We start from the raw sequence: 15,775 nt of genomic DNA on the forward strand, positions 1-15,775 counted from the left end.
AACGACATACACTAAACGAGTGACAGTGAACGAGAGACAGTGAACGAAAAACACTTAACGGGGGACAGTGAACGAGACAAACTGAACAAGAGACACTAAACGAGAGACCCTGAACGAGGGACACTGAACAAGGGACACTTAACGAGAGACACTGAACGAGAGACAATGAACGAGGGATACTGAACGACAGACACAGAACAAGAGACAGTGAACGAGAGACACTGAACGCGGAACACTGAGCGAGAGATTCTAATCGAGAGACACTGAACGGAAAACCCTGAACGAGGGACACTGAACAAGAGACACCTAACGAGAGACACTGAGCGAGCGACACTAATCGAGAGACACTGAACGAGGGACACTAAATGAGTCATTGAACAAGCGTCATTGAACGAGTGACACTGAACTGAGGTTACTGAAAGAGAGACAGTAAACGAGTGGCAATGAATGAGAGACACTGAACGAGAGACAGTGAACAAGGGTCACTGAACGACAGACACTGAACGAGAGTCATCAAACGAGTGACTTGAACTATATCAAAGAAATATTGTTTACATATGGCTTTGTGTATGCTTGGATTGCCCAGGATGTTCGAGATATAAATATATGTATGTATCATTTTAAAACAAGAATTGCCGTTGGTTGTATACAAACATGGCTTGATGATATTAATAATTCCTCAGGTTGTGAAACTTATAAATGCTTTAAGTCTTTATTGAATCTTGAAAGATACCTTAATATCAGTTTACCGTTTCCTGTACGAAAATAATTGGCTAGATGTAAAACCTCTAGTGATCAACTCCATATTGAAATTGGTCGATTTTTAAGTATTGATAGAAATGATCGCTTCTGTATTTATTGTTTATTGAACAAAGACATACCTTTTAATGAAGATGAATATCATGTAAGTAGTAGGAAATTGAGGGGAGTAGGACTCCCCAGGGGAAGTTTTACTCATAGAAATTGAGGGGAGTAGGACTCCCCAGGGGAAGTTTTGCTCTTCAACGAAAATTGTGTCCTTGAAAGCGGGAAGACTCGTATTGTATACTGTGATGGTCCTTTACGATATAAGTAAAAGCATTGACAATAATGCGAGTGTGTATAAGTAAACGTGAATGAAAATTGTTGTAGAACGATATTGTTCTTTATAGTATAAGGGAAACAACTGCTACACTACACGAGGTGGAAATACGGAGAAGCGTTATTCTTCTTGATCACAGTCGATGGGTTGTGAGAGTACTTTAAATAAGTACTTGCTGTTGCTAATTCCAGATCGTTTGTTTATATTTAAAAGCGAGGATTATAAAGACCCTTTGTATAGCTAAATGCTCTTTCAATGTTTGATTTTAAGCTTGTACCTCGCAAGTATTTTTAATGTTACCACTAAGTAAGTTAATTTCATCTTGAAAACAAGGTACAGTTTTGTACGGACTTTATCTAGGACATCGTAAAAATAATATGTTGTGAGAATAGCCATACAGGTAAACACAGGTTCATACCATAAACTAACACAGTATTAAAATTAAATCTAAGACAAATATCGTGAACGCTTTGAAAACCCTTTAAACGGTGTGTATTGTTCAATAGGACACAACGAAAAGTTATCGGATTATGGTGAGGGTTATTGGTCACATTTTTACAGTCTGTACATGCAGATTTGTATGAATTACTAATTACTCTCACCAGTAAACATCGGCTTAAGACGCCTTACATAGCACGATGATATGTATAATTGAGGTAAGTCGTTGTTATTTTGGTTTTAAAAGTCATTGCTAAAATGTTTGATGAAATTGCTAGCGCGTTAAAATAATGCGGCTAAAGTTGTAGTTTGTATCACGCATCAATACTGACATTGGGAAGCAACTTTTGTTTTATATATGTATGCTTTGTTTTAAATAGTTAGTTCTCTTTTGAACAGCTGGACCCATCGAGCTATTTTGTTGCAAGATAAGCTTCAGTTTTTATAGTAGGAGGAATTTGTAATAGTAACAATATTTTTGTAAGTACGCATTCCTGAAGGTCGGTGTTTATATCTTTAAAATTACCTTTTTGTAAAATATGTAAATGATGTAATTAACCCCCCCCCCCCCAACCTTCTGTAATATAAATTTATATAATTATCTTCTTTTGAATTGCTTTGAAGAAAATGATACAGTATAACTCTGAGATTGCTTTACAAAACCAGATAAGTGTGGAAATGGAAATGGATTTTATCTATCTATCTATCTATTGTCCATACTTGTATTAAGTTTTACAGATGAAAGTGAGTAAAGTGTATACAATTTTTGTTTAATAACTTACCAGAGCTTACACTATCCCCGTTTACGTAGACTTTAAAAAATGCCTTATTATACCTACTGTATTCCCCGCGTTTGACGCAGTAAAAAATGCTAAATACAACAAGGCATTCTTTTCTTTTCCTCTCACGATTTCCTTTTTCCTACCCGAATTAAGGTCTCCGGATTTCACTTATATTTATCGCTAAGATGATTACTTAATTATCCGAAAATATTTGCTTTATTTCGAGACAAGCAATGTTAAATTGAGGTCAATCGAATAAAAGCTTCAGTCACGTGTATTAATGTAATATTGTATTTAAGTTTTACGAAATAACTTTTTACATTTATTAATGTATAAGAAAATTTAAACTTCGAACTGATCGTTTCTGGGATTATCAAATACTCATAATAAGAAAATCACTTTGCAGTTTTGGCTTTTGTCCCTTTACTTATAGGTTCTTGTTCTTTTTTCAGAGTCTTCTTCCACCCTATCAATATGTACCTCAAATACAACAGGAGACAGGAGGGATTGACGAGGACACAGGAGGCTGGGAGGAGTGCTGAGGAGGCTTAAATGAGTGTCTAGTAGTGTTTTCCCAGCATTTGAGAAACGTGAGGGTTGCTATGTGCGCATGCCTTTAACAAATATACTTGTGTCGAATCAAAGTCAGTGTCCGGCGACATATCGTTGACAGATCTGCATTTATAATGGAACGAAACGAGAATGAAATTCGTCTATATTCGTGCGTCAAATGTAGGTACTTTTTCTTTTCCTGGAGAAATCTGTTGCACCATTTACGAGTATGGCATACCTGCTCGTATTATTCCTACACATGTATATGCTGCGAGCAAACGTTTCAGGATCGGAAAACATTTTTGCTGCATTTGAAGAAAAGACTTGGTACAAACCCGCGCGGTTAATGATGCTACTATAAAATCAAGTGTCATGAAGTTTTCAACCACAGTGAGTGTTTGGATGACAAGTAGTCAAGTCATACATTAGTGGAAAAAAATGGATCTATTGGATACACGAAAATATAAGATGAGGAGAAAATTGAAAAGCAGTGCCTCTCGAAACAGACATGAGCCTCTCTCCAAAATGCATATACGGATGGTTCTCCCGGCTGAACAGACGACAGCTATCGCCAAAAGCATGCTTGACCGTCAGTCGAAACCTAAAGGGACTTGGATTGACTTGGAATTACAAAGAATGAAAGAAGCCAGCAAAAAACGAAAAGGCAAAGTGCTCAGTGCGGGTGTTATCGGTAATAAGGGCAGCAAGAAACCTAGAAAGGTGGCACCATCTAGACAGAAAACGCCGAGACAAACTTCAGAAAAGTCCGAAAACATCGTTACCATCGGGCAGGTTTAAAGCTGAATGTTTCACTCACTCCTCCTCATTAGCGCTTAAGGATTTTGTTGCGATGCACCAGTGTGATATTTGTTTGAAAAGTTTTGGAAGACGCGATAATATGTTGCGACATAAAAGGTCTGCGCATTCAAACGAAGATTCGGATGAAGACGCTATGTCTGACGTTACTGACCAAGAGGATATTTTTGGATCTGTTGATAAAAACGAGTCTGATAACAGCGACGACGACATGTCTGTAACCTCGGAGAACTCTTCGGGTATTGATCCTTGGCAAGAGGTTGTCGATGAGGCTTTTCAAGAGTGTCAATCGCAGTATGAGGAGGAAGTGCGTGAAATTATGCAGGATGATACCGACCTTAGTGAAAGCGAAGCCAAGAAGGATGTCTTTGAGGATATGCGAAGTACTTACAGAAAGGCCCTGATGAATAGTTTTGGGGCAAAGCTGATGTGGTTTGACTCTATCAAGCGAGATACCATCTATAAGACCATAAAGAAAACAGTTAATCAACTTAAAGAAACAGAGGACTACGACGAACAGGAAGCCGTAAAGTACGCCATCCTTAAGCGGAGATTTCTGTTCGATAAGGTCTTGGACAGTTACGACGTTCCTCAGTTGGATGCAGAGCAAGAGAAAGAAACAAAACAGTGAAAATCATTCAAAGATACTTTAATTCGTTCGGACTAGAGTGCTTTGGGAAATTATTTGTTTTCAATCCTTACACAATGCAGAATACAGACGCCATTTAATACAATAACACAATTGTATCTGATAGTTTTGCAACACGTACTTGTTTTTAAGTAAAATAAATGTCTTTAATGATGTAAAATAAAATGTCTAATAATACGAAACGGAGTTGTTCTTGTGTGTTTTAGTTGTAGTTTTATTTATGTTTTAAGCGTTTTCCATATATAAACAAGACAAATGTTGATGCTGGGTATCAAAGACGCCGCCAGATCAGTTAAAAATAATAATGATTGCATTAAAATATTATGTTAATATTGTATTCAGTCATACCTCTTAGTTTGTAAAAAGGTGTGCTAAAAATTAAACATCTCAACTATCCAAATAACGAACTCATTTCATTGTAATGAGCATTAGGTTTAAAGCTACAATTACTACAAAATTTAATAAAGTAAGTTTTATATCTGGTTACAATTCATACATACTACATAAGTAATATTCGCGATGACATTTTATTACCCAGCTTGTATGTCTACAGGTTATGTTCTATTTTTATATCTCTATGTTATATGCGTTTACTAACACATTAATTGTGTATGTCATCTGCAACAGTGCAAATCCTTCTTCGCCTTTGATATCTGCAACACTATATCTATAATATGCGTTTCAATCTGCGCCCGTAACCAGACTGCTGTAAATGTGCCTTTTCGACTGGTGCTTCGAGTTCTTTTCAATCCTAGTTTGACTATTGTTATCAATTTAAAATAAAGCGAACTTTGCTGATTATATCCTTGTACAACATTGCTTGCCATTTCTTGATAAAAAATATAGGGAACCAATAGCGAGAAATGTCTATAATACTTCCGACCATCGTGAATTAAAACTCTGCTAGCAATCACGCGATCTCCGTCGGATTGTTTCAATCGAACACATCCATGATATTTGATAAACTCAACGCCCACATTTTTTGTTGTATTTTATACCTGTTCTTATAATACTTATACTGCATATTTTCTTAGCTCTTACTTGAAGATAAAAAATATCCATTTACCTTCTGTTTGGTTTTCTGATTTTCCTAAAGCTATATAATGGACACGTCTAAAGAAAAGGGTAAACCAATCAGGTATCGCTTACAGATCACATAACCCTACATGAGGGGTGGGGGGGGGGGGTACCTAAATGTATAGAATGGAGAAGTCTAAAAAAGAGATCAACCAATCAGGTCTCGCTTACAGTTAACATGATCCTACATGTTCCCATATGAAATTTTCCTCGGCCTGGAACTACGTTGACTAATTACATGTAAATTGAATCCAATGCATAATTAAGAAAATCGAATGTATGCAATTTAAGTTAAATATGTTGTGCTGCTCTAACGAGGTCGTCCTAACAGACATATTGATATAAATATATATTGCTTAAAGATAGATCTAGGGTTCTTCAATACATGTTTCGTGGAATGCATACGTGTGACAACAATACGAAACATCAAGTCTGTTACACGCTTCACGTTTTATATAGTTCAATATAGCGTATTATAGTCAGGTGTGGCTATACAGAAAAGAGGCGCTCTGTTGGACCCTTCTATATCGTTATATGTCCGCCATCTTTATGTATTACCTTCAAAAGGGAACCGAGGCTCTTCCCGAACACTTAAACAAGATCCTGACTCCCTCCTCCTTCACTCAGAGGGCCTCCTGACTCCCTCCTCAAATCTCTTTAGTCACTCCGAGGGCCTCCTGATACCCTCCTCAAACCTCCGGAGTCACTCCGAGGTCCTCCTTATACCCTCCTCAAACCTCCGGAGTCACTCCGAGGACCGTCTTACCCTTCCTTGAGCCTCGTATATATTTGTGCGCCAAAAGGAGTAATTAAGTGAATATACTTTAAAATTTAAAATACAATAAGTGACTGAAGCTTTTATTCGATTGACCTCAATTTAACATTGCTTGTCTCGAAATAAAGCAAATATTTTCGGATAATTAAGTAATCATCTTAGCGATAAATATAAGTGAAATCCGGAGACCTTAATTCGGGTAGGAAAAAGGAAATCGTGAGAGGAAAAGAAAAGAATGCCTTGTTGTATTTAGCATTTTTTACTGCGTCAAACGCGGGGAATACAGTAGGTATAATAAGGCATTTTTTAAAGTCTACGTAAACGGGGATAGTGTAAGCTCTGGTAAGTTATTAAACAAAAATTGTATACACTTTACTCACTTTCATCTGTAAAACTTAATACAAGTATGGACAATAGATAGATAGATAGATAAAATCCATTTCCATTTCCACACTTATCTGGTTTTGTAAAGCAATCTCAGAGTTATAATGTATCATTTTCTTCAAAGCAATTCAAAAGAAGATAATTATATAAATTTATATTACAGAAGGTTGGGGGGGGGGTTAATTACATCATTTACATATTTTACAAAAAGGTAATTTTAAAGATATAAACACCGACCTTCAGGAATGCGTACTTACAAAAATATTGTTACTATTACAAATTCCTCCTACTATAAAAACTGAAGCTTATCTTGCAACAAAATAGCTCGATGGGTCCAGCTGTTCAAAAGAGAACTAACTATTTAAAACAAAGCATACATATATAAAACAAAAGTTGCTTCCCAATGTCAGTATTGATGCGTGATACAAACTACAACTTTAGCCGCATTATTTTAACGCGCTAGCATTTTCATCAAACATTTTAGCAATGACTTTTAAAACCAAAATAACAACGACTTACCTCAATTATACATATCATCGTGCTATGTAAGGCGTCTTAAGCCGATGTTTACTGGTGAGAGTAATTAGTAATTCATACAAATCTGCATGTACAGACTGTAAAAATGTGACCAATAACCCTCACCATAATCCGATAACTTATCGTTGTGTCCTATTGAACAATACACACCGTTTAAAGGGTTTTCAAAGCGTTCACGATATTTGTCTAAGATTTAATTTTAATACTGTGTTAGTTTATGGTATGTACCTGTGTTTACCTGTATGGCTATTCTCACAACATATTATTTTTACGATGTCCTAGATAAAGTCCGTACATTACTGTACCTTGTTTTCAAGATGAAATTAACTTACTTAGTGGTAACATTAAAAATACTTGCGAGGTACAAGCTTAAAATCAAACATTGAAAGAGCATTTAGCTATACAAAGGGTCTTTATAATCCTCGCTTTTAAATATAAACAAACGATCTGGAATTAGCAACAGCAAGTACTAACTTAAAGTACTCTCACAACCCATCGACTGTGATCAAGAAGAATAACGCTTCTCCGTATTTCCACCTCGTGTAGTGTAGCAGTTGTTTCCCTTATACTATAAAGAACAATATCGTTCTACAACAATTTTCATTCCCGTTTACTTATACACACTCGCATTATTGTCAATTCTTTTACTTATATCGTAAAGGACCATCACAGTATACAATACGAGTCTTCCCGCTTTCAAGGACACAATTTTCGTTGAAGAGCAAAACTTCCCCTGGGGAGTCCTGCTCCCCTCAATTTCTATGAGTAAAACTTCCCCTGGGGAGTCCTACTCCCCTCAATTTCCTACTACTCATGTATTTTCAAGTCTTTAAAATTTAATGACATCCGGGAAAATTATTCGTTTTCTTGGTGTCGTGAAAATACTAACATTATTCATTTCTATAATCTGATAGCATCGGAAAATTTTACCCATATTAAATCCACTGCTCTACGTCCATAAACTCATGTTATATAAAACAGAAAAAAACAGTCCGAGGCACGCAGTGCCGAGGCTGTGTTTTTTCGCTGACATAATCGACAGTTTGGGGCGCTTCACCTATTTAATGAACAGCGACGTCCAAATCACGAACTTTCAAGACATTGTTGATCAGAAGTCTGGGGCATTTTGTTACAATATCAAATTAATAATGTCGACAGACTTTTCCGAAATAATGTGAATGCTGTTTTATCCAAAATCTGATAAAATATGTTTTGGTAAAATTTGTTCAACTTCTTACTACCCCAAAACACGTCACCTAGAACGTATGATCTTAAATCCCATAAAAGATCGTTCACCTAAACTTAATAAAACATGAACTTGTAAAGCTTTTTAATTGTTTACCTTCCACACCCACTTTTGCACAGTGGAAGGCCCTTACACATAAATAAAAAAGGAGTTTAAAGTTATTTTTCTTTCAATAAGTGCATAGTTTTACACAATTTTGATAGCATTTACAAAAAGGTTTGTTAACACACGTTTTAACACTTCATATTTATTAATCATACCATACTACTATTTCTACTGACTGTCCATTACTTGAACAATGATTGTCATTATTAAAATATTGGACGGTCCATTTTTCAAATAAAAGACAATTAATAGAAATAAAGTACGGAATGCAGTCCAATAATCCATATAGAGTACAAAAAGAACAATGGATGACGTCACAAATATGTTTTAAAGTATACTAAAAGACAGGTTAAACTCCATTTGAAGTGCAACATTTCATTACAAATTTCCTTTTCCAACAGAACAGATTAAAGATCGATGATGAATTATGTTGACATAATGAGGTTTGAACTGTGTAAATACCGCAGCAGGATTTGCAGCTTGTCTAAATCCCCTGGAATCACTTGGGTCTTAATCCTATAGTTTTAAAAATCCTCCCACCAAATGAACTGTCCTGATTTTGCTGATGTTTCCGATGCGGTAACCCAAGTCAATGTTGTATTAACTGCCTCGTGTATCTCTAAACTCCAGGATACCGTTTACTTGTGCTGAATGTAGAGTAGTTTTGTCTTGTTATATTTCATCATGACTGGGTTACAGAGGCAAGTTTGCTATGTTTCAGGATGTATGCTGCAGGTACGCCGGGATCGGTAGACGGGACCCAAAATGAGCAGTACTACTTGCGTCTCCACCTTCTCCTCATGAAGGCTGGCGACGTTTTCAGATCCAAATTCGACTCCATTATCACCCCAAACAATTTATTCCATGAACTGAGAAATCACAAACGCGAGATTGATAAATTAAAGAAAGATGGTATACTTTCAAATGCCCAATACAATCTGCTCAATCCTAATCCCGACTCAAGAAGGTTTGACGTCAGTCTGCTGATTGTCCTACTCAGAAACATTTGCAACTTGCAGCCAAACAATCCTATTTGGAAAGAGAAAGACAACAGCAATATAACGGACACCATGCATCCTGTCATTGCAAACATTGTGCGGATAAGGAATCTCCGAAACGAGGTAGCATTTGTACGGCGTTTCTAATAAATAATGATGCTCAACTTCATTGTATTATTTGATAAAATAATACATGTTAGGTTGGTACGGAATAGTTAATTAATTATTTTAACAAACATATTCGGCAGTGTAGTTATTTATTTTATGTTCTTTTGGAATCGTCAAATGTATCTTAATGATCTAATTACGTCGGTGCTCCGGGGATTTGAAACTGATGCACTTTTAGTTCATGCTTCTCGGTCGTTTATTGAAATATAACGTTAGATTATATCTTGAAACAATAAGTTTGTCGATATATAATTTCACTGTTTTCTTATATTTTACCCGTTTCATTGCAAAATGCTTACATAAACAATGCCGAGAAGACAATGCAATAACGTCATTTAATTTCTTGTCCGGTATGACTTTATTTTGTTGAAATTTCGAATGTTTGTACAGTGTTATATTGCAATATTTATCTCCTCGTAACCACCAAACGTAAATATTTCACTCGTGACATTGCCCCTCGTGAAATACAACCAACTCTCTGATTATATTGCTATCTTACATTGAAACAAGCAATTATCCTCTGTATTATCGATAGAATTATTTTTGCAAACAAAGGCATATATTGAAGGCATCCGATAACGCTTTTCGTTTAAAACATTCATATAAATGAAAAACAACCAAATTAAAAAAAATGTGTGTCTCAGGATAACTTATTCACTTAAAATAATGTTAAATTTGATGCTGTTTCCAATGCCATTGTAGGTGTATTTGTGTACTACTGAAAGGTCGCCTAACAGATTTTAACACGATGTAAAATTTCAGATGCAGCATAAGCATGTTGCTTATCTGGACCAAGAAGAGTTCGAAGACAACTGGCGTCTGCTTGAACATGTAAGTGTCATTGCTGTCATGATATTATTTTATGCGTTTGTCAGCGTGTTGCCTTGTGGGATATTTTTCCTGATTTGGGGCAGTTTAAAGGGCAGTGTCACACTTGGACACCAATGTTTCATGCTATATTTTTCATAGCAAAAATTAGGATCCCAGCTTTAACTATTAACTAGGAAATTCAAATGTATCAGTATTGTAGGAATGTGTTTCGCGTATAAAATATGTGCTCCCATGTCAATGGTTAAGGTCACACATGGTCAATGTTTCATAATTTGGCTTCCATAGCAATACTTCGTGTTGCGGCCATAACTTTTGCAGTGCACCGTGGGAAATTGTGTCTCGAATAAAAGTCGGGTTTAAGAGTGAAAGTAACACCTCGACGCGATATTTTAAACTAAGTGATACTACATATAGGAAATCAATCAAACTTCACATATTTTTAATATAAGCCATTATTGGAACGTGTGTTATATATAATCTGTGTGCGTACATCTCAGGTTAATGTTACAGTATCTGGATTTCATAGCAATAGTTTATTATGTGTCGCTTTCATCTCGAAGGACAAGGTCACACTAAGAGGTTAATAATAAACAATGTGAATTTTATAGCAACACGTTGTATCTCCATCACAATGTTTTTGTTATCGACGTGAACTCATATTTCGCAAATTTGAACAGCATGATTAGATGGTTTGCGTGCATAACCCTCGTGGTTTAATCTATAATTCCATCAGGTTAAGGTGGCTATTGGATATTAATATTGCAGAATGTGCATTTCATAGCTTATTTTGATTTCTCGCCCATATTCATGGGATTTCCCTTATTGTCGATATTTCTTCACTTTCTTATACCCCTGTTCATATGTTAGAAATGTCTATGAGAATATTATCTCAAATATTTTCAATAACCGATATTTTCGATATCGCTTGGGTCACTTGAGAGTTATCGTCTTTTCATTAAGAAATTACCCAAAATATGTATTGTCCAAATAATAACTTTAGAAACCTTCGTCTTGTCATCACCAAATTTGGTAAAAAAATGTGATTGGTAGAAACATCTTGGAAAAGATCGCTCAATTAGGCTTACGTACAGCTAATTATTACAAACTTTGGCGCCCTAAAAATATGACGTTCGTATTAAGCGACAGTTGGTGCTCTTGTTAGTAGCCCATAACAACTATAATTAATGAGTTTTTTGTAGAACATCATGTTAGAGTGTATCACACTTTCAGTTGGAAGAGGAAGGTCACAAGATGACCATTTTATATCAATTTTATTAGATGAATGGGATTTTACTCAAACATTCTTCTTCTAAGTAAACATGTAAATACTAATAATAAATACAAATACAAAACCGTCTGACGAGGCTTAGTCGGGTCATATTTCACTTTCCTGTGGCATGTATATGTATTTATTTATATCAACGTATCAAATGTATAAATACATATAGTCATAGCGATCATATGGTAAATTTCGATTATTTACCTTTTCAGTAAAGTAATTGTTCTACCTTCTTTTTTATGTTCACACCAGGCGATGGTAATACTTGGCAAGTCATGTGGGCTGAACAACGTGAACGCTGAAATAGAGGACCTGGCGACAAAAACTCTCGACCTAGTCACGCCAGAAATGAAAAGCCTTCGAGGTATGATGCTTTTCAGAAAATTGTTCCTCTATATGTATACTTTTAAAGACTTTTGAACAAATTTTGTTTAAACGAATATGCCACTTCAATATCTAATGCATTAAGATTTGGCAGTTTGAAAACCATACGTTTATCAAACATCTTTCCCAGCCTTATGACATTTTACATTTTAGTAGCAGTATGTACTTTGAAGACCATATTTATTAACCAGTGCTAGAATCTTAACATTTATTTTCACAGAAAACACTATTTGGTTCTTTGAGGAGAGCTGTAATGATGAATTCTTCGTGGAAACTTCTCGTTTTAAAGACGCCAATCGTTTGCTAAAAGAGAAACATTTCATCGTGCTAACTGGCCATCCAGGTGAGGGGAAAACTGCCATGGCAGCGAGGCTGGCCCTGGCTGACGGTACAAAGCCGGAAAACTGCGTGAAACTGGAGTATGCAAGAGACTGGAGAAAAGTGGACTGGTCATTAAAGCTGTTTATTACGGTCATTGTGGACGATATCTTTGGAGGCGGTGCACTCAATCAGAAACTTCTTGCTGACTGGGAACCATATCTGCCTGAAATGGAGAGAGCTGCTAGGCAGAAACGTTTGCGAATCATTATTACCACCAGACACTACATTAAAAAGGAGGCTATGGAGGAACTGGACAAGCCCACACCATTCGATGACAAGGAGGGATACGTTTTGCTTTTGTCGTCAACGAGGTATTTGTCGTTTCACGAGAAGAAAAATATTCTAGTGTCAAGAGCAAAGAAAAACAATTCTGAGAACATGATTACCACTCACCGTATAAAATATGACGACTGTATTAAAAAGGCAGAGGGAGTTATGAATTTGCAAAAAGATCAAAGAGAAGATTTTGTGTTTGGGTTTCCGCAATGTGCAACCTTGTTCGTCAGAAGTGAGGAGTTGATCAAGCTCGGCCCTGTTTTCTTCAGCAAACCAGAAATACACTTTAAAACATATATTGACCAGCTGTACAAAGGCAGGGATAAAGAGCAGTTCCACAAGTTCTTGGCTTTGGTGGCTGTCTGGGCAGCAAATAACATGAGAATGACAGAACACGATTTAAGAAATGCTAAAAATGTGTCTGACCATGTGAAATTTGTTGCCAATTGTTTTGGAATTGATGTTACCAACTCATTTCTGGAAACATTAAAGTCATCTCTGAAAAGCCATTTTAATGACCTGTTGCTGTTGATCGATCGTTCGGGGGAGTACACATTCAGTCACAATGTAAACGGGGACATGGTTGGGGTGGTTCTTGGAAGCCACAAACTTCTTGAATGCATTGAACTGTGCCCAAGAGACTTTCTGATGGAACGCGTAACAATCGAACCAGCCAGAAAGGATGAGCTTCGTGTTGTAGTGCCTAAGAAACACTATGATACTCTGTGTGAAAAGTTTGCAAAAAATATTGGTAAAACAAACTGCAATCTTGTGACAAAGGAGCCGCCACATGACGAATTCCAACAGCTCCAACGTAAAGGTCCCCGCCCTAGCACTGTTCATGTACTCAATGGCATTGACTTTGGTTTACTTAAACACAGCGCATTTAAAAACGAAGGTTTCGTGAAACAATTCATCAGGTACATCCGGGAAAATCATCTAGATCAGGATCTTTTCACTGTTCCTGTAATGAAAATGACAGGGTACTTTCTAAACTACGGGATCAAAATGACAGAAATGGTCATGTACCTTCCGGGTTATACGCTATACAGTGGACTGATTGTGTTGGCAAAGGAGTTGATTGGGCAAGAAGTTTTTCCAAAGGAACAAATCGATCCACTTCTGCTGGCAACACATTTCGGTGATATTGACATGATGAAATTACTTTTGAGACACGGATCAAAAGTTTCAGGAGACACACTCTGTGTAGCGATGCATAAAAGAAAAGGAAGCACGTTTGACTCAAACGAGGTTCTCGATACAATAGTTGAATACCAAGGTATAGATATCAATGACAAAGGAAACGCCGTTAATGGGAATTATCCGTTGATTGTTGCCGCCAGAAAGGGCTTTACCTATGAAGTGAAATGTCTATTGCAGCATGGCGCTGATCCGTCCGTGAAAAATGATAAGAACCTGACGGCATTGCACAAGGCAGTTATGTATAAGCACTCCCATATAATTCAACTTCTCATTGACCATGATTCGCCATTGGACGAAAAGGGTGGAACATTTCAGAGGACGCCTCTTCATATCGCTGCTGATCTTGGTATGAGTAAAATAGTTAAACAATTATTGAAAAAAGGCGCAAACGTGAAGATAAAGGACAATTGTGGCCACTATCCGATATTTCTGGCAGCCATCGGCGGACATTTTGACACAGTGAGGATTCTTTTAAAGCATGACAAAAGTCAAGATAGTCTTCGGATTGCACATTCCAACAAGACATGTTCCATCAAGGGCATGTCATTGATGCATGTAGCAGTTTGGAGGAATGACCGAAATCTGATCCAGCTGCTAATCGACGGGAAGGCAAACCCAAATTTGAAGGATTTCTTTGGCCAGACCCCGCTGTTATATGCAATCATGACAGGCAAGAAGACTGCAACGCGCCTTTTGTTGAAATATGCGGATAAAACAGTGCCTCAGAAACAGGGATTCACGCCATTGCACGCTGCCATTATCAAGGAAAATTTCAAACTTGTAGCCAAACTTGCCGCTGAAGTAAATGTCAATGAGGTTGACAAATACGGTCGGACACCTCTGCATGTTGCGTGTGAAAAGGGGGATATAGACGTTGTTAATCTGTTGCTAAAGAAACACAATGCAGATCCGCTAATCATTACAAATCAAGGAGACACAGTTTTCCATATCCTGAGACAAACTGAAAGAAACAAAAGTCACGAGGAACATTGTAAGCGCCGTTTAATTGAAGAGCTTATAATCGAAGCTCATCCAGCAATATTTGATCGTGTAAAAGGTATGCCGAACAACAATGGAGTGTATATTACAGACGGTCCAAAACTAGCCTCGAAGGACCTGAAAACAATCAAAGATTTAAAACAAGCGATAAATTGCGACTTTGACGACATACTCGATGACGACGTTGATGATGTTAGGTCTACAGAAAGTAATGTAACGCTATTGCACGATTCGCTAAATAATTTTGTAAATGGAAACTATTATGATGCAGACGATGAAGACGAAAAAGATTCTGAAGATGGGATGGAATAGTCTTAGATTTCGAGCTGTACAACAATGACGATAGGTATTTCATCGATAAGGACATGTTCAAAATGACCTTCAAAACATTGTTCTTAGTTTCCAGCTGAAACGTCCTTGTAAATTGTTATAATAGCATATGTTTAAGACGGGAAGTGGCTTTACATTACGTTTTGCCAAATTGAGACTTTGTTTTGCGTCATTTGGCTGGTAGATTTAAGCTTTTTCAATCCGAAAACAACATATTTTTAATGATCGCACTAAAACATACAAATGTACATTTAGTAATAAAATAAATTCAGAAGTATTTTACTTGCCATAGAACAGTTTGCTTTAGATGTTTTAATATGGAAGGATGTTGCTTTTATGCCACAGGAGGGCATATTTAAATCACACCGTCCGTTCGTCCTCCAGTCCGTCCGTCTCACGGTCTTGTCGTCCGTCCAGTTTTCCGTTGCCGGGCTGAAAGATAGATTGTAATATTACTAGGCCCATAGTGTCGCGTGCAAGACCA

The 15,775-nt window shown here is 36.9% G+C and overlaps 2 protein-coding genes across 4 annotated transcripts in view; both read left to right on the forward strand.

Annotated features, from left to right (window-relative positions):
- LOC128212206 (uncharacterized) overlaps positions 1–15,568 on the forward strand; it is a 29,975-nt gene extending 14,407 nt beyond the window's left edge. For all 3 annotated transcript variants that reach the window (XM_052917542.1, XM_052917541.1, XM_052917540.1), the window contains 4 exons: positions 9,164–9,563; positions 10,371–10,439; positions 11,971–12,082; positions 12,323–15,568. In XM_052917542.1, the coding sequence (XP_052773502.1) occupies positions 9,165–9,563; positions 10,371–10,439; positions 11,971–12,082; positions 12,323–15,273 (3,531 nt within the window). In that variant the 5' untranslated portion in view covers position 9,164 and the 3' untranslated portion in view covers positions 15,274–15,568. The remainder of the gene's footprint in view (positions 1–9,163; positions 9,564–10,370; positions 10,440–11,970; positions 12,083–12,322) is intronic.
- Positions 1,529–4,478, forward strand: LOC128212207 (uncharacterized). The gene is made up of 2 exons (XM_052917543.1): positions 1,529–1,737; positions 2,754–4,478. The coding sequence occupies exon 2, from the start codon at positions 3,704–3,706 to the stop codon at positions 4,298–4,300; it is 597 nt and encodes a 198-aa protein (XP_052773503.1). The 5' UTR covers positions 1,529–1,737; positions 2,754–3,703; the 3' UTR covers positions 4,301–4,478.
- Positions 15,569–15,775: the final 207 nt, after the last annotated feature.

The sequence above is a fragment of the Mya arenaria genome, chromosome 12 (genome assembly GCF_026914265.1).
Source record: "Mya arenaria isolate MELC-2E11 chromosome 12, ASM2691426v1".
In the NCBI taxonomy this organism is placed as follows: Eukaryota; Metazoa; Mollusca; class Bivalvia; order Myida; family Myidae; genus Mya; species Mya arenaria.

Bases quoted from the DNA above. Each gene is read 5' to 3' on its own strand.
- LOC128212207 (XM_052917543.1), top strand. From the start codon at position 3,704: ATGCACCAGTGTGATATTTGTTTGAAAAGTTTTGGAAGACGCGATAAT.